The sequence below is a fragment of the Alligator sinensis genome, unplaced genomic scaffold (assembly GCF_000455745.1).
Source record: "Alligator sinensis unplaced genomic scaffold, ASM45574v1 scaffold456_3, whole genome shotgun sequence".
In the NCBI taxonomy this organism is placed as follows: Eukaryota; Metazoa; Chordata; order Crocodylia; family Alligatoridae; genus Alligator; species Alligator sinensis.
The window spans coordinates 1461959-1479951 of NW_005842211.1; the positions used below are offsets into that span (position 1 = coordinate 1461959).

General features: G+C 42.1%; 1 protein-coding gene and 2 long non-coding RNA genes across 3 annotated transcripts in view; 1 reads left to right on the plus strand and 2 right to left on the minus strand.

Moving 5' to 3' along the window:
* Positions 1-1860: 1860 nt before the first annotated feature.
* On the minus strand, positions 1861-6393 carry LOC112550802. Its single transcript, XR_003094812.1, has 3 exons — positions 5012-6393; positions 3817-4006; positions 1861-2116 (listed from the first exon to the last, which is right to left on the minus strand). It is a non-coding gene; the product is annotated as an uncharacterized LOC112550802 (long non-coding RNA).
* LOC102371909 lies at positions 4367-9961 on the plus strand. The gene is made up of 3 exons (XM_006026821.3): positions 4367-4490; positions 6401-6966; positions 9180-9961. The coding sequence occupies exons 2-3, from the start codon at positions 6421-6423 to the stop codon at positions 9264-9266; spliced, it is 633 nt and encodes a 210-aa protein (XP_006026883.1). The 5' UTR covers positions 4367-4490; positions 6401-6420; the 3' UTR covers positions 9267-9961.
* LOC112550801 overlaps positions 6792-17993 on the minus strand; it is a 13771-nt gene continuing 2569 nt past the window's right edge. The window contains exons 3-4 of the long non-coding RNA XR_003094811.1: positions 17150-17224; positions 6792-6924 (exon numbers count right to left, since the gene is read on the minus strand). This is a non-coding gene — a long non-coding RNA (uncharacterized LOC112550801). The remainder of the gene's footprint in view (positions 6925-17149; positions 17225-17993) is intronic.

Below are 17993 nucleotides of genomic sequence, written 5' to 3' on the forward strand. Positions count from 1 at the left end.
TTGTCCACTGTAAACCCCAGGTCCTTTTCTGTACAGCTGCTGCTTAGCAATCACCCCCCAGCCTGTACTGGTGCATGGGATTGTTCTGTCCTAAGTGCAAAACTTTGCACTTGTCCTTATGGAACCCCATGAGATTTATTTTGGTCCAATCATCCAATTTGTTGAGGTCTCTCTGAATCCTAGCCCTACCCTCTGATCTATTTACTCCTCCCCGAAGCTTTGTGTCCTCTGCTGAGTTGCTGAGGGTACATTGTATTCCATCTTCCAGGTCATTGATGAAGATATTGAAGAAAACTGATCCCAGGACTGACCCCTGGGGCACTCCACTTGATACCAGCTGCCAACTAGACATCGAGCCGTTGACTACCACCCTCCGAGTCTGATGATCCAGCCAGTTTTCTATCTGCTTTACAGTCCATTTATCCAAAATGTACTTCCTTAGTTTGCTTGAGACAATGTTGTGGGAGACCATATCAAAAGCCTTGCTAAAATCAAAATATATCATGTCCACTGGTCTTTCTGAATCCACAGAGCCAGACATCTCATCATGGAAGGCAATCAAGCTGGTCAAGCATGACTTGTCCTTGGTGAATCCATGCTGACCATTCCTAATCACCTTCTTGTCCTCCAAGTGGTTAGAATGGATTCCTTGAGGATCTGCTCCATGATTTTGCCAGGGGCTGAGGTGAGGCTGACTGGTCTTTAGTTCTCTTCATCCTCCTTCTTCCCTTTCTTAAATATGGGCACTGTATTTGCTCTTTTCCAATCATTCAGGACCTATCCTGATTGCCACAAGTTTTTAAAGATGATAGCCAGCGGTTCTGCAATCACATCAGCCAACTCCCTCAGCACCCTCAGGTATATCACATCCAGCCCCATGGACTTGTACACATCCAGCTTTTCTAAATAGTTCCTAACCTGTTCTTTTGTCACTATTGACTGCTCATCTCCTCAAACTGTGCTGCTAGGTGTAGTAGTCTGGGAGCTGACATTGCCTGTGATGACTGACATGAAAAAGGCATTGAGTACTTCAGCATTTTCTGCATCATTTGTCACTAGGTTACCTCCCCCATTTAGTAAAGGACCCACACTTTCCCTGATCATCTTTTTCTTGCTGACATATTTATAGAAACCCTTCGTTACCCTTCATGTCCCTTGCTAGCTGCAAGTCCAATTGCACTTTGGCCTTCCTGATTTCTTTCCCGTATGTCAAAGCAATACTCTTATACTCATTCCTAGTTGTTTGTCCAAATTTCCACTTCTTTGTGTGTTTTAGCTCACTGAAGAATTCCCTACTAAACCAAACTGGTCTTCTGCCATATTTGTTAGTTTCCCTGTGCATTGGGATGGTTCATTCCTGTGCCCTCAGTAAGGTTTCTTTAAAATACAGGCAGCTCTCCTAGACTCCTTTCCCCTCAGACTGGCCTCCCAAGGGATCCTGTCCATCACTTCCCTGAGTGATGAGACATTATCACTTGTATGAAGTGGAGTCCAGGTTGTGGCAGGGATCTACAGGTCAAAGATGAACCTACTCCTTCAGGGTGGGCATTTAGATAAAGACATAGAAAAGACGAGTGCAACAGGGATTCTATGGGGTGGGAAGGAAGAAATGAGGAAAGAAGAGAAATAGAGAGAAAAGAAAAGGTAAAAAAGAGGATGAAAATAATAGCTAATAAAAGAACAGAAAGGAGAAAAAGAAAGGATCAATAGATTTAAGATTTCACGTCAATGGGCGTGGGAAAGTACCTTTGAGAAGAGTTGAGGGATAAAGTATGACACGGAGATTTAAAAGAACATACATTGGTCTACATATGCAGGATAAGAAACAAAGGGGAGAGGCCATGGAATAGTAGGTTGAGAAATGCAAATGCTTTCTTCTGCAATTCCATCTTTATTGTAATTTGTCTTTTCCATTACCATTGAAAAAGAAAAGGATCAACTTGGGAGAAGCTAGAGTGGGGAAACCAGCTCAGGAAGGGGAAAGGAAGATGCACACTCCACTCTCCCCTATACAGAAGCAGCCATGTCCACTTCCTTGATGTTTACCAAACCATCCCTTTCAGTGTTTCTTTTCTTCAAGGATCTCAGTGTCTCCATCGCACACTGCCAGGTTGCTCTAGAAAAAGACAGTGAAGATTAACAGTGAGATTTGCTTGCAAAATAACACAGAACTGAACTGGGAATATTGTGGGAAATGACAATTCTTCATTCACTTTTTGGGAGGCATTGCAAGAGATGGGCCCTAGAGAAGGAACTGGAATCCAGAGAGGGCAGAGAGGGGATGAATGAGACTTTCTATGGGATGCACAAGTGATGTTGGAGCCATCATGGTCCAGAAATTATGCAAGAGCCAAGGATTTCTTAGGGTGATATCTTTTATTGGACCAACTATGTTGTTCGGATAGTCAGACAAGCCTTCAAATGCAGGACCTGAGGAACAATGTCTTGTCTCCTGAAGCTTTTCTAACTCTATCCCAACTACACAGTTGTTCCAGTAGAAGATAATACTCTAAGAATTCCTTGGCTCTCCTATTCTATGGGATTACTCTATGAGGTCGTTCTCTGGGGGCAATGTAGGAAAATGCACAGAACTATGGTTCGAGGGATGGGGAAGAACATGACAGATGCCCAGGCAGCAGCAACAACACAGCAGGATGATATGGAGGGGAGCAGTCATTGCTTTCAGACACAAGGCCTTAAAAGGAATAAGAAGTTTTAATAGGCAGTTAAAGAAAGATGAAGGAGTGGAGCAAACACAAAATTGCTCAGATCTGAGCAATAGCACAGCCTCAACTGATTAGCATTGTGCAATGATGTCTGCATCCTTTCCTGGCTGAAATAGGCTATGAATTTGTGTCCCGTTGCCAGAGCAAAGCAGTGCAAACATTGCAGCACTATGTCAGGACATTGCTTTCTGCTCTGCGCTATATAAGGAAGCAGCTCTGCAAGTACAGTACCACTGACCTAGTTGATTCTTTTACCAAGCCACAGTACTTCTAGTTTGACAGGCTAGCTACTAATATTCAAAATGAGGTAAGGGCTTGTCTATTCTCCTCGGTGTATAACAGGCTGAGGATTTTACTCTGGGATTTTTGCCCAGCCACAAACATCTCAAAATAGTTTTTGTTTAGTTCTCTGAATGTTCTTGTAGGGACCTCCACTGGGAGTATATGAAATAAATAGCTTATCCTAGACAGACTATTTATTTTCAGGATGTTTACTTGTGCAATCCATGTGATTGTCAAGTGCCTCAATTTCTCAAGCTCTCTTTCAGTTCCTTTGGGGCATATAACTAAAACCAAGCATCTTGCCCCATTTACTGATGGATTGTTAGTCCTAAATATTGAGTTGGTAGTTTCTAGTGCTCTGTTCATAGTGTAATTATTAATACAGCCAGAGTGGGTGATTTAATGGCCCAAGATTAGGTTTGAAATACATCAGCTCCCTTGGAACAGCAAGTTCAAGTCCCAGCAAAGTCATCTCAGCTCCTCATTTTTCTGTGATGGAGAAAATAAGTTCTATGCACCTTTTCAGCATGGATTATTTGGATAAGGCCCTGAATGAGGTCTGTGCTGGGTCATTCATGAAGATTGCATGACAATTTTTTTAAGGAGGACCCTACTGCAATGTCTCTGTAAATGTCCTTCCCCTCTTCCCCCACCCACTTATGCAATGTATTGTACATCAGTTACTTACCATCCTCACCTGTGAGGCAATTCAGCAGTGTTGTGTGAATACAGTTTTGAGCTCAGTTTGAAAAGGAACTTGCGTGCAATATGAAAAAAAAATATCATTACACCTTTGTGCATTTCTCACCTCCACATTGATATTTTTGAGCAGTTGTTTCAAGGGGTTTTCACAAGCAACCATGCCCTTTTCATTGCAAACAGGGCAATATTATGACCAGCTGCATTAATTGAAGATACTTTCATGGCAAAGTGACAACCAGCTGTTTCTTTTTTACTCCACCTGCATCCTTTTCATAAGGGTGAGGTAGAACAAAAGGCTAAGAAAAAAATCAAGGCAAGAATGAGAACAAAATTCTGTTTTTGTAGCAAAGCAGTAAAATTCTTGGGGCCAGATCCTCAGCATGGCATGAAGCTTATGTACCATACAGGGCTTTTTTGAATGGATGTGCAAAAGGCCAGAGAAACAAAAGTGGTGGTTATCCCAACAAATGTAGCTAGATTGACCTACAAACTGCAGAGAGCCAACCTTACATTCCCTGTGATGAGCATCACTTTAGTTTTCTTGTTTTGTTTTGTTTATTGAATTTGCAATTGGGTCCACATCAAAGCTTTTATAAAGATGGTAAAACATATGATTAGGGGGAAACTAGAGGATGAATTACTTTGCCTCATTACAAAAGAGAATTCTGGTAAATTACCTGGGTTATAAGAGCTTTGGTGGCACTGAAACCCAAGCTAACTTGGAATCAGGAAAGCAGTGATAAAGAAGTCTGTTAATATTGGGTAGCTCTAGGAGATCAGGTAAGATTGTTCCATGAAAAGCTATAAAGAATTACAAAACCATTCTCAGTAGAGTCTAATTCCAGTATGGTTTGGCTTTCTGTTTTGGAGTACCCTACTAAACCAAGTGACCTGAATTTTTTTTAAACCCTTACAATAGCAAAAAAAAATTCCATATGCAAACACTTTCACTGGAAATAACCAGAAATCCAACTTTAGAAGCAGAACTAATTCCCTATTAAAAAGTTAAGCGTTAACTTATGATTGTGACTGACTTCTGCTAAGAACATCTGTGCCTGTAGATAAAAAGAATGTGTGTTTATTTATGTTAAGCTTCTATGAAAGGAATATTTTATAGAAATATATATCTTAAAAGGTTAGGATGTAATTAAAAGATGACAGCAGGGGGAATCTCTGACCACAAGTACGGTCTAAAAGGGAGGAAAAAAGCAGTGACTAAACTGGATTCTAGGGTAGTGCAACACACAAAGTATATTTAAAATACAAACTGATTAGATAAGATATTAGAATAACTGAAGTACCTTAAAATGTTGATGATCCATCCTGCCTGCCTCTCTCTCTCATTTGGAGTCTTCTAAATATGCAAAATGGGTTAAAAACTGCTAACCCCAGGTATAGTTTTTTGCACAGGTGCAAGCAGCCTGTTAGAAACTGTGGGGAATTGGATCCCATGACCTCAGTGGAAGGTCTGATTATTGTATTTAAGGTAGTTAACTCTACTCTATTTGTGGCCATACATTTGCTTCATGTGTTTTCTGTTCAGTATTTAATACAGTAAAAGCTGCTAAATTGAGCACTACTAAATGTTTATAAGACAACTGAAGAATGATGTTTATACCCTGCTGGCATTCAACTTTTAAGACATAGTTCTTCCTAAAATTTAAACAGTTTTTTTTTTTTTCTTCTCTTAAGAAATCAAAGTTCCTCGTGTCTTCTTTTAGACTTTGTGCCCTATTAAAGCCCTGAATTTGAAAATAGTTTTGGCAACGGCAAACTCCTTTTGTACAATCAGGGTCCAAAAGCAGAAGTAGGGAAAATAACTGCTTTCCTTATACTTCCTCTTCTGGTGCTTCTGCAGTATTTTCAAGTCAGATTCTGTCAGATAAGTGCAAAGAAGATTTATTTTAAAGCTTGATACCATCCCTTGATAAACTTTCCTATAGTTCGGCTATGCCTGTAGTCCAATTTTGTTTCACTAAAATTGATGGGAACTTGGTTGCCAAAAATCTGATAACTTAGGATCTCGCCTAGAATAGACTGGAATGGAAATTTCTCATATTACTAATTTTTGTGTACTTTTGACTCTTACATAAGGAGGCTTTATAATTGGGTTACACTATGCTAATGATTTTGAAATACAGCAATTATGAACTGTCAAATACTGTGACCCAAAAAGATTATTAGGTTCCATAGTCAATTCAGAGGAATAAGATTATCCCAGCCTCCATACTTTCAAAGAAACCTTCACGATATCTGAAGTTAACTTACACCAAGAACTTTATTGATTTATTTATTTTTTATCTGGAACTCGCACATGAAGAATGTGTGTGTGTGAAGGCAGAAAATTGCCTACTGGTGTGGGGGTTTGTTTGTTTGTTTTTATAAAATAAGCCATCTTCTCATGCTTAATCCTTTTGCTTGATGATTTTTTTTTTTTTAATTACTTCCTATACAATTAGTTTACGTGGAAGAGAAACTTTTCATAACATAAAAGTTGTCAAAGTACAACCATAAACTATTGACATTTAATTTTTAAAATGCTTTAGTATCTTAAACTGCGCTGACTGAGAATAAGCATGAAAAATGGGGTTTCTCATTGCCTAAATAGTGTGCATGCCATCAGAATTGTGCATACAGTAAAAGCCTGAATAGTTTTTGAAAGGCTAACTATTTCTTCTTTTGAATTAAAGACATACAAAGTAATTTGAAAATGTCTGAGGAAGAAGATTCTTTTTTAAATGTCAGAAGATCTATGAACAAAACAGCAGTGAAACATAGTACTCCAGTGGACTCGGTGTTCTCCCATAGTATGATATCTCTGGATTTAACAAATGAATCTTTCAAAGAACAGGACACAAGCAATAAAATCTATGGGTCTCCAATGGCAAAACCATTCCAAGAACAGCGAATGCACCTTGAAAAGTGCATCTCTCAAGCTATGTTTCCAAGAAGGCTCTCCACAGTATTGGACTCAGAGGAATCAAAGGAAGAGATGAGCCACAGCTCTTGGGTTATATTTCCTAGAAGGAGACTTTCAACAGTGTTGGCTTCAGAAGAATCAATTGAAGGGCCAAGTTATGAGGCGATCCTTCCCACTTCAGTTGCAGAAGAAGCTGAAGTCCCTGCTGAACCGCCCAAAAAGAAAGTGAGAGTAACTTCAAAACGTTCACATACAGAGCTGGTTACTGGAATACCAGGAATAAAAGATCCAACACTAAGAAAAAGAAGAAAAAAGAAATTTGAAAAAGAACTTGTGGTAATAGTATCTTTTTTTAATTTTTCTTCTACATTATATGATATTTGGAAATGGATTTCCAAATGTTCCTAGCAGTTCAGGAAATTCTTATATCTCTTCATAAGGTGTTTTAAATTGCCCAAGATTTTGCTACAGATTCTACTGCTACCTCCATCCACAAAAAATGACCATAAACTAAACAAGCCCAAGCAAACAGCAAATTACAGGCCCCTTGAAGACATTACACTTAAAACATGATTAACCAGTTAGCTCTGTCTTTAGTAACCCAATCACACATTCACGCTATTAATAGCATGATAAAACAGGGAATAAGTCACAAACTTGTTGTTCAAAATGTATAGCACTGTGGCCATTTCCCATCGTGCCTCAAATAGATGATCCAAGTTGCATGGTCAGGCCAAGCAGGTGACTGCTGCATCAGAATCAAGGGTTCCTATGTGCTGGGAGTGGCAGTCAGCCGACTGGGCTTTCCAGTCTCAGGACTGCAACAGAGTCAAGGGCTTCCAAGGGTGAAAATGCCAATAGCTGACTGGTTTGCTACTTGGTGGTGCAGAAGGGAACCCAGAATCATGATATTGTCCCAGCAATATGGTGCCAGTGGGACCTGATACCTGATCCCACAATTGTGCTTCCTGTCATACATATGTAAAATGGCAGGAGGCACAATTGTGGGGATCAGGGATTGATTCCATCACACCCAGAACTGCCAGGGGCCTCAGATTCATACACTTGGTTGTTTTTTTTTGTTTTTGTTTCTTTTTTTTTTTAAATGTGATGGCTACTTCCCATTATACGTGGCATTTGTCTCTGGTCTGGTAAGGTGGTACTGACTGCTTTCATGAGGTGTAGCTCTCTCATATGATACTTGAGCATAATACCTGCTTTGAGAGAGAACTACAGACAAGCATGTGATGTCCCTTTGTTAATAACATAAGTTGCAGCAAAAATATGCATTTCCTATTCTCACAGAATAACGTATAGGCCAATAATTATGTTCTGGATGAAATTAACTTTACATCGGGGGGGAGAACATATTAAACAGGACCAATGTTCTCCTGTTAAAAGCACTTACCTCTTTATTTAAAAAAATCCCCATTAGTTGTTATGAACACATGATACAGGGCATATATTTAAGCAATTTCATTCAATTCAGAAGAGTGTTGTTATAAACTTACATATTAGCCTGACCATTACAATTTTATAGAAGAGCTTCTTTAAGGGGGAGTAAAATGTAGAAGTTGGAGCTGGAAAAAAGCGTTTACTTGAGTTTATAAATAATAACCTTTTTATTGCTCTAAGATGTATTAATAAAAAGCCAAAATGGTAGCCAAATAAAAGACTGAGAACTTTCCTGAAGCTATGACAGGTATTCTCTATATTAGGCCCCCATGTCTGGGATTTCATCTATCCTTTCAAATCAAACTTGGGTGTTAGGGGTGCAGAAATGGCAGCCAGGTTGGCATGCTACCAGCAGTATGACCATTCTCACTGCTTATGCACTGCTGCTGCCTAGGGTGCTTAAGGCTAGGGACAGAAATTACTCTCAAACTGGTATAAGCAATCGAAAACCATTCAAATCTGTAACACAAAAGTTCAGTGCTCATAAACCACTTTCAAAATGGCTAGAACAGATTTAAAATAAATCTGGATGGATGTAGTATCAGACTTAACTGACTTAGGTTAAATCAGTTGGTTGAACTTCTTTCCCAGATCCCCCTCCAGATTGAAGTTAACTTGCAGCATACCAAATTGCTTTGCACCTCCTCTGCCAACCCCACTTCTTGGAGTAAGCAGGTTAGCTTTGGCACAAGCTGTCTGCTGCAGCTGAGCATGGAGGTGTGCTCTAGTGCCCCCCAACTTCTGGCCTGGGCCTCTGCAAACCTGTGGATGCAGTTTCAGAATCAAAAGTGAATGTCTGTTCACTTGTTTATCAGTTCAATCTATGCATTTTAGACAAATTTGTGAAGATTGAATTGATTCAGCCTCGGGCTTTTGGACTGTCTGTTTTTTATCCTGTGTGTCCAGTTACTCCTCTGCTAGTAACTCTGATGCCATTAGTGTAGTCATACCATTGAGTAAAAGCTGAGCAGGTTTGGCTTGTTAATTGTGACTTTTTTTACAAATTCTGTTGTGCATGATCCCACACTGTGTGTGTGGCAGATAGCCTCAGAGTGAATTCTCTTTTTATAACAATAATTTTCTCTTTAAAACAGAAAGAAACACGCAGGGCTTGGGAATTACGTCAACTTAAAAACATTGAAGAAGCAACTAGACATAACCTGACGATTGAAGAAGTTTGAGCTCATTCACTGTGGAGTGAATAGTGCCACATGCTGTACAACTGGGAAAAAAATGGTTGTATTAAAATACAGATATGGTTGCCATGCCTATTGTAATTGTGTGAGTGGGGAGGGGAGGGAAGAATGGCATTGAAACAGTGTGCTTGGTATTTTCAAGTACCAAAACATCTTTCATAAATGGTGATATTGCCGTCTAGTCTGACATATTGTTCCCTCCTGCCCCCCCCCCCCCTTTGTGTCAGTGTCACTTCTTCAATCCTTCTAGGACAGTCAGTGTAACATAAATAGCATGCACGGTCCATTAGGCTGCTTCTAGTATAATCCTTGTTAGTCAAAGAAGAATCTCTTCATCTATAGAGTAATCATAGCTGATGCAATCTGGAATGTTTTTGCTGTTCTGGGGATATGAGGAAATAACACGAGGCACAAAGGAGGGAGGACAGTCCCTGGAGATTACTAATTAATTACAGCTTGTTTTGAATAGCTGACGCTAAATGAACCTACTCTACCCTTTGATATTTTGCAAATGCACAATCCGCATGGAATGAATGCATCTAACTGTGCTGCCATTTGCACCAAGCAGTTACAAGCTTGCCCATGTTCTCCCTCTCTCACTCTCTCTGGAACTAAACTACTGTATTCAGGGGAAAGAAATTCTTTGGAGGCAGATTTACTAAAACCCCTGCTTCAATTTCAGCAGCTTCCTGTTATTAATGAGTCCATAACTTATACATAAGATGGAAACTCACTTTGCTATCATATCTAAAATACTTTTAGTATTAGACATTAAGGTAGTGGCTAATGGCTCCACTTCAAATGGTAGCCCTACTGTGCTACCTGATGTGTAGACACATAGGCTAGGTATAGAGGTTCAAAAATCCTGAGGTGGATTTGCACTTTCACATTATTTCTAAATGCCCTGGACAACTTTGGGAGCAAATAGAACTCATCGGCCTGCAGGAGGCAGGGAGCATGGAGGTGGCCTGCACTGGCTGGATGCATCCCCATGAGCAGGATCATGTACTTCTCTGGGGACAAACAACAGTGGCGCACCTTTTGCCGGGAAGTGCCCATTCCACATGGACCCCGGTGCATAGCAGGTTATCCGGGTGAGGTAGGGGAGGCTAGGGCCAGCAACTGTGCTGGGCTCAGTAGCCTTACTTGGGGTGCTGGGGCCCTCCAGAAGCTTCAGCTGTGGTGTTCCTGCAGCAGGGAGCTTGGGTGGCAGCTAGAGTGTACCTCCACCAGCTAGGCTGCAGTTTTGGGCAGCACATGCTATTGCCATGTGCCATGCCCTACTTTTTTTAGCATGTTTTTTTTTGACCCTGGGATCTCCTGAGGTCAAGAAAGCCCCCCACACCGCAAAGTAGCAGTGCAGGGAATACCTGCAAATGCAGTGTGTGGCACTGTAGATGGGTTTGTGGTGCCACATACAGCATGTCCGTGCTCATCTGGATGTGCCTGCAGAGGCTAGCAAACTGGGAGTGCTTTTGCACAACTCCCAGCAGGCTGACAGAAAGCTCTGAGCCCAGCCAAGCAGCCCACTACCCCTGATTAGCCAGTGAGGCACCTCTCTACAGCTGTACCACTTGCCAGCTTTCGGCTGTCTACAGTGGCTGAGGTGGGGGGAAGAATGGAGCCCCCCACTGCATGGGTTCCCCTAGCTTGGGATCTGGGGGGACATAGCTGTCCGTCATACCGGACGGGGGGGGGGGGGGGGCAGAGCCCCCTGCCACACAAGTCTTCCCCAGGTGGCTGACACAAGGCTGGGTCCATGCAGTAGGGGAGCTCCACTCCGTCCCCTACATGCAGCCACCCATGCCAGCAGGAGACAGGTTTTTCTGGCTCCCATCTGTGACAGCCCAGGGCCAGGGTGGGGCAGGGCCAGCCCAGCGCTCTTCTTGAGCAGATAAGTACAAGCCAAGGCTAGCACACCACTCTGTAAGGGGTGCCTGGAATGCCAGAAGACAGTGAACTAAACTGATTTGCTGCAGGATCTGGGACAGAAGTTCGATATACTGCTCCAACATAAACCGATTAATTCTAATACTACATTTGTCAAGGTCTATTTTAGACCAGGTTCCATCATTTTAAAACTGGTCAATATGTGTTGAACTTCTATTCTGTTACAGCTTTAGACTCGTTTCCAATCCCTTATACTAATTTATATGCAATGTCTATAACTAGCCATAATGTAAGAGCTCCTAAGTCAAAGGAATGATATTAAAAACACACAAGATAGGGAAAGGTGGGCAGTGTTATCAGATGTAAAATGAAAAACAGGAGGCTCATGCATGCAAGGTCTGTGATAAAGGTAGGATTTGACCCCCAGGTCTTGTATAGGTATGTCTGTACTGTGGAAGCTGTGTGTCTATGTTGTGTGCACATTCCAAAAGCCAGAAATGTGCTGCTGCAGATGCTCCAAAGTGCTCTTCTGCAGCTTGAGGGCAGCTACCAGGGAGCACCCTGGAACACTTTCACAAGCATGTTTCTGGGTTTGAAGCATATAGGCAGTAGGGCTGTGCAAAGCTTTGGGTGCTGATTTGATTCGGAGGAGATTCGGCCTAATTCGGTGACCAAATCGCCAAATCTGAATCAAATAAGGGGACCAATAAAAAGGTCCAAATTGATTCAGAAAAGATTCAGAGAGCTTCGATGATTTGGGCAGCCGCCACCTGCTGCAGCAGGGAGCTGGACCCAGACTTGGAACTGGGTCCTCCCCACCATGGCTGCCTCACCCACCCCAGCTCCCGGTGCTTTAAAAAAAAGCCCCCACTTACCAGGTGCTGCTTGGTGCAGGGGGCAATCCCTGCTGCCCCCCACTGCCCCATGATGTATGGGGGGGGCTCTGCACAAGCTCCCTAACCCCCACCCTGCTGCTCCAGCCTCCCCATGGCTGCACCGCCCACCCCAGCTCCAGCCCTTTAATTAAAAAAAAATCAACACCCCCCTGACCCAGTAGCTCCTGCAGTGACCTCAGGGCTTTGTGGGGCTCATGGAAGAGCTCCCCATGTGGCACAGGGAAGTGGGGGGCAGTGGGGATTGCCCTCTCCCCCCTGCCTGGCAGCACCTGGTGAGTTGGGGCTTTTTTTTCAAAGTGCCAGGAGCTGGGCCAGGGGGGGCAGCCATTGGTGGGGCCGGGGGGGGGATAGGGGATGGGCCTGTGTGATTCAGAGATTCGGCAGTAGACAAATCTCCGAATCAGATTTGGCCAAATGGATTCGGGACAGTGATTCAAATCGCCAACTCGAATCACTGTCCCCCGAATTGGCCAAATCCAAATCTGAAGCGAATACTAGCCACTTCACACAGGCCTAATAGGCAGTGTGTGTTCAAGGCCATCTCAGCTGAGGCAGACTGCCAGTGCTTTGTATATATGCCCTGAATCATAGGTGAAAGCCTTTAACTACAGGACCATGTTAGATTCACTAACCAGAAAACTTGTAGCCCCCTTGTACCTATGGAAATGTAATCTGATATCCTACCCATGTCTTTAGGGCCTAATTAGGATGCTTTTGCTATCCATTCCAGAGGTAAAACTCTCCAGTGCCCACACCAAATTCCTTTCCGAAGAACACCCTGACCCTCCAAATACACTCCTGCAGGCAGTTTGACAGAGCTAAAATATGGTGACCATCCAATCATGATTCAAGGCATATTCATTTGATTAACTTTCCGGTGTGTGTATGTGTATTTGTACATGTTGCTCTAGCTGTTTATCTGGCCTCTTAGGATTCCTTTTGCAGCGAGGAGCATGTGACCTGATGGAGAATCAGAGCTACTCCAGGCTTACAGGCTCAACAGGCATGGTAACAGATGTCCTGTCATTTCCTTTGGTGTGAGCAGCAAGGCGCTGTAATTTGGGAATTAGGGTCAGAGAGCTGCTATGTTGTTGGAAACCTCCTATTCTTAAGCAGAGTGCATATTGGCAAGGCCTGTGCAGATTTGTTATGACTTCTTATGCATATGCGTTATGATACAGTCTTTTAATAGGACCAAGTCCTGTAGACAAATAATTATGACTATCTCTTGTCCCACTTCTGCTACACCTTGCTAATCACACTTTTCCATTCCTCAGGCATCTTATCCCAGACTCATACTTCTTGTCCTGGAAACTTTATTCTTGGGCTTCCAAACTTCCAAGCTCAACCCTACCCCATTCCCAACGAGTCTTGCCCAGCTTGCCCAGCTAGTCCCAGTCCCTCCTTTCCCAGCCTAAACTGCACATCTATTATCTTTCTCTCTTGCCACCTTGGCTTCCAGGGGTACCTTCTCACATTCCCTGTCTCCACTCCCAGACTCACCTGTCCTCCCTGAACAAATTTCAGGAACATATAGAGACTAATTGAAGTTTACTGGAATTTCCTTAGTGGGGAAAGCAGAATGCACAAGTGTAATTGAAAGCTAAATTTGAATCATGTTGTTCTTCCCCCTCTTGAGTAAAGAACTAACCTATTTACATACTAGTTTCAAGATCCTGAAAAAACATTTTCATTTACTGCTCTGGGTAAAATCAGATATTTGATTTACCTATGGCCTTTTTTCCCCCTATATTCTATTTTTCCCCCTAGATTTCCCCCAATATTCTAATTATTTGAAATAAGATTGTTAACAGATAAATGGAAACAAGTAAGGTTGTAGCAATTCTGTCACCTGTGTATTAAGGCAAAAGCAGTCAGATTTAATTATCATTCCTTGTTCATCTTGCACTCAAAAGTCTGATCAACATAAACTGAATTTCAGCAAAGTTTGCAGAAGCCGAGTGGTCACAGTCCACCACAGCAATATTATTGTTATTTATATTTTATTTGGTGGTACCACCTAACAGCAAAGCCCTGTTGCACTCTGCAAATCTATATTCAATAACTGACCCTGTCCAAAATGCTGAGAAGAGGAATTTCAGTTTCTTGTTCTAATTTCAATGAACAGTTGAAATAAAGGTGAATCTCTCCAAAAGGACTAATTTATTATTTAGTATCTATAAATCTGAGCATATTTCACAATGAAAAATAACTCCACATTTCTTTTAGTTACAGGATTGCATTTATATTTAAGATAAATAACTGCCGTTTTAGCAACAGAGTTTTCTCCTCCTCACCATGCAGATACAAAGTAGTCTTGTGTGAAGAAGTAGGAGTGCATCAGTTCAGTGTTTTAATTGCTATCCTCTAGTGGCAGGAAAGGTGAATTGCTATTTTGGTCTGTTCCCAGCTTTGCATACTGTTTTTTTAAAAGCTCAGGTTTTGGTTATTTGCCTTACAATAACATGCCGGTACATAAAAAGTTTTTTCCCCCATAAGAATGGGGGAAAATCCTACTGAAGGCAAAGGGAGTTGCCAGAGCCCAGAATCTTTCACAACCTGACCTTTTTCTTAATTTGGATACTTAATTATGTATTCAAGAGCCTAACTTTAGGTGCCCAGGATTTAAAATGTTGGCATCAGATTTTCAAAAGTCTCCGTAAGAATGAAATGGGGGCTGTTTCCCTTAATACCTCTGAGAAAGAGGGAGTTGGTCTCACATATCCTCGAATCATACTTTAAATAGTTCCTTTCAACTGAATTACAAGAGTTTTAGCAGGTTCTTGCATCATGCTATTGTGCTGCATGTTGAACGTGACACAGGATGTTTTCTAAGTTCAGAACAACCTTCCCTCGAAGGGACCCCTGGATCACAGTATTTTTCCTTTAGAAGTTAAACGGTGACCTTGACCCAAGTATTGTTTTTCAGTACATTTGTTGCACAATATACCTGCTGATGGTGACTAAGCAGTAGGGTGGATGGAGAAGCACAAAACAACACACAGAATATATAGAAGGGGGCTACTTCAAAACAAATGCCATAGATAGCCTTTAGTTTGGGCATGTGCCATTAAGCCAGTTTCCAATGAAGGGAATGGCAAAACTCGCTTTGACTTCAGGAGTGCTAAAAAGGGAATGCTCCTGCTGGGAGTTTGTTGCAAATCTACACAATTATAGAAGGATCACTTTAAAGGGGCAGTCAGGTTAAAAACATATTTGAAAACAACCATATGCTAAGGTAATAGTTTGCAATATTTAGTTTAACTTATCCATTTGATGAAAGCCCCCTTTTTCACATCTATCTATCTATCTAGATATCTTAGATAGATATCTTAGATAGATAGATAGACAGATACAGATATATCTATATCTATCTATATATATATCTATATATGGTCATGCATGCATACATACATATATACATACATAGGTTTGAAATAAACCTTAAACACCATTAGTTAATTCATTCTAAAAGTAAATGCCCCTTTCATAGCCAATAGAGAAATATATGTGCCAAACTACCAGTAATGTAGAATGTTATTTCTAATTTCAGTGGTGTTGAACTGCAGACCGTTATATTCAGTTAGAAAGACTAACAGATACACACTTGGACAAATTCCCAAAAAGTATTATAAACCCTCTACCTTACTAAGAGGTTTTTTTGTTCTTTCTTCTTAATTTTGAAATGCCATCAACATTTTGAAACTTGAAAAGTTTGCCCTGGATTCTTAGATTCATAGATGTTAGGGTCAGAAGGGACCTCAGTAGGTCATCGAGTCCGACCCCCTGCCCTGGGCAGGAAAGAGCGCTGGGGTCAGATGACCCCAGCTAAGTGCTTATTCAGTCTCCTCTTGAAGACCTCCAAGGTAGGGGAGAGCACCACCTCCCTTGGAAGCCTATTCCAGATTCTGGCAACCTTTACTGTGAAGAAGTTCTTTCTAATGTCCAACCTAAATCTTCTCTCCATCAATTTGTGGCCATTTTTCCTAGTTACTCCAGGGGGTGCCCTACTAAATGGAGCATCCCCAATTCCCTGCTGCCCTCCCCTGATGAATTTATAGGCAGCCTAAGATCACCTCTCAGCCTTCTCTTGTGAAGGCTGAAGAGATCTAGATCCCTTAGTATCTCCTTGTAGGGCCTTGCTTGCTGGCCTCTAACCATACAAGCAGCCCTCCTCTGAACCCTCTCAAGATTCTCCGTATCCCTCTTGAAGTGCGGTGCCCAAAACTGGATGCAGCACTCCAACTGTGGCCTGACCAATGCCACGTAGAAGGAAAGCATCACCTCCCTGGACTTGTTTGTCATGCATCTGCTAATGCATGATAAAGAGCAGTTAGCCTTGTTGATCGCTCCATCACATTGACAACTCATGTTCATCTTGGAGTCAACTATGACTCCAAGATCCCTTTCTGCTGCTGAGAAGGTCATCCCCCAGCCTGTAAGTGTGTTGGTGGGTTTTTTTGCTCAGGTGCAGCACTTTGCACTTGTCTTTGTTGAACTGCATCCTATTTCATTCTGCCCATTTTTCCAACATGTCCAGATCCACCTGGATCCATTCCCTACCCTCTGGTATGTTAACTTTGCCCCATAATTTGGTATCAGTAGTTGCCTTTCTAAAAAGGGACTCAAGTTAAAAGGTCAAACTGTCAAACATGATCAAAAGCTTAAAAAAACCAAAACAAAATAAGCAAACTTAGGTCCCTCCTTAGAGCCCCCTGAGATCTTCAAGAGGTTTCTCTCAATTCCTACATTACCCTGTAGGATACTAAATTCCCTAAAGTTTAAACAACTACGTTTCTTGGTAATGTCACCTATATATCTCATTTTCCAACTCTGTGCAGAAGCAAACCTATCTGCATTCCAACACCACTTACTCATCCCTCAAAACTAACAGGTTTCTCAGACCAGACGCTGGGCCTGATTCAGCGGGAGTTATTAAAGCAAAATTATATATTATGCCCCACACAAAAGAGAGCTGGAATGTGGGTTCTGGAAATCTGGAGACTGTCTCACCCTCCCTTCCCCTTTGCCCCTCCCGTCTCCCAACAATAAACCCACTAGTGCAGAAGTTAAAATTCTCACCTGGAGGTGGGAGATCTTTTTTTCACATCTTCATTCTGCCTGAGCAGGAGCAGGAACATGAACACAGATCACCTCCTATGTAACAGGAATTTGGGACAGTTTAGTATAGAGAAGAGCTGATACCAGAGAGAGATGTAGAAAAGAAGGAATAGTAAAAAGTAGGTAAACCTAATCATCCTGTTTCTCCAAATACAACAATTTGACATTTCCATGGTGGAGTAATACCATTTGTAGTTACTTTAAGAACAGTTAAGTTAAAAACAAATTTTTTGTAAAGGTGACAAACTCATGCTGGCTGGCCAAAGCCAATCTCTGACAGATCACCTGGGGACCCAGGTACAGTGTTTAAGTGAATAAAGACAGAGGTAGGTGCTTTTGCAGAGTCTAATGCACACTGAGAGAGAGGTTTTTAGGCTGTGTTTACACACTTCCATGCTGAGACAAGGGGCAACACTAGAGAAGTATGGCTTGCCTATTCCTCTCTTGCTCATTCCAGATCCAGGAAATGGGGTTCTGCAGTTGCTTTGGAGCATCTCTCAACATGTGCCAATAAACCCACATGTGAATATACTTGCACCACTTCTCAGCTGGCAACTGATGGTGCCAGCTGCCAAGTAGCTCCACCCACCTACTCCTGAGCAACCCCAGGAATGTGGTAGCAATGCTGCTCTATGAGGTGGCCCTCTACAGCCACTTTTGGAGATCTTAGTCTCCAACATGCTCAGGAGTGGCCTTGGGAGTACTTTGGCGAGCCCAGAGTGACTTTACCAATGAGTTCCCAGATTTGGTACATGCGAGCATGAGAGCCGTGTGGGGAGAATGGGTGCTGCCAGGAGCAGCAGGA

Excerpts from the sequence above, each read along its gene's own strand:
- LOC102371909 (XM_006026821.3), top strand. The coding sequence starts at position 6,421 with ATGTCTGAGGAAGAAGATTCTTTTTTAAATGTCAGAAGATCTATGAAC. Across the intron at positions 6,967-9,179 it reads AATTTGAAAAAGAACTTGTG|AAAGAAACACGCAGGGCTTG; the intron begins GTAATAGTATCT and ends TCTTTAAAACAG.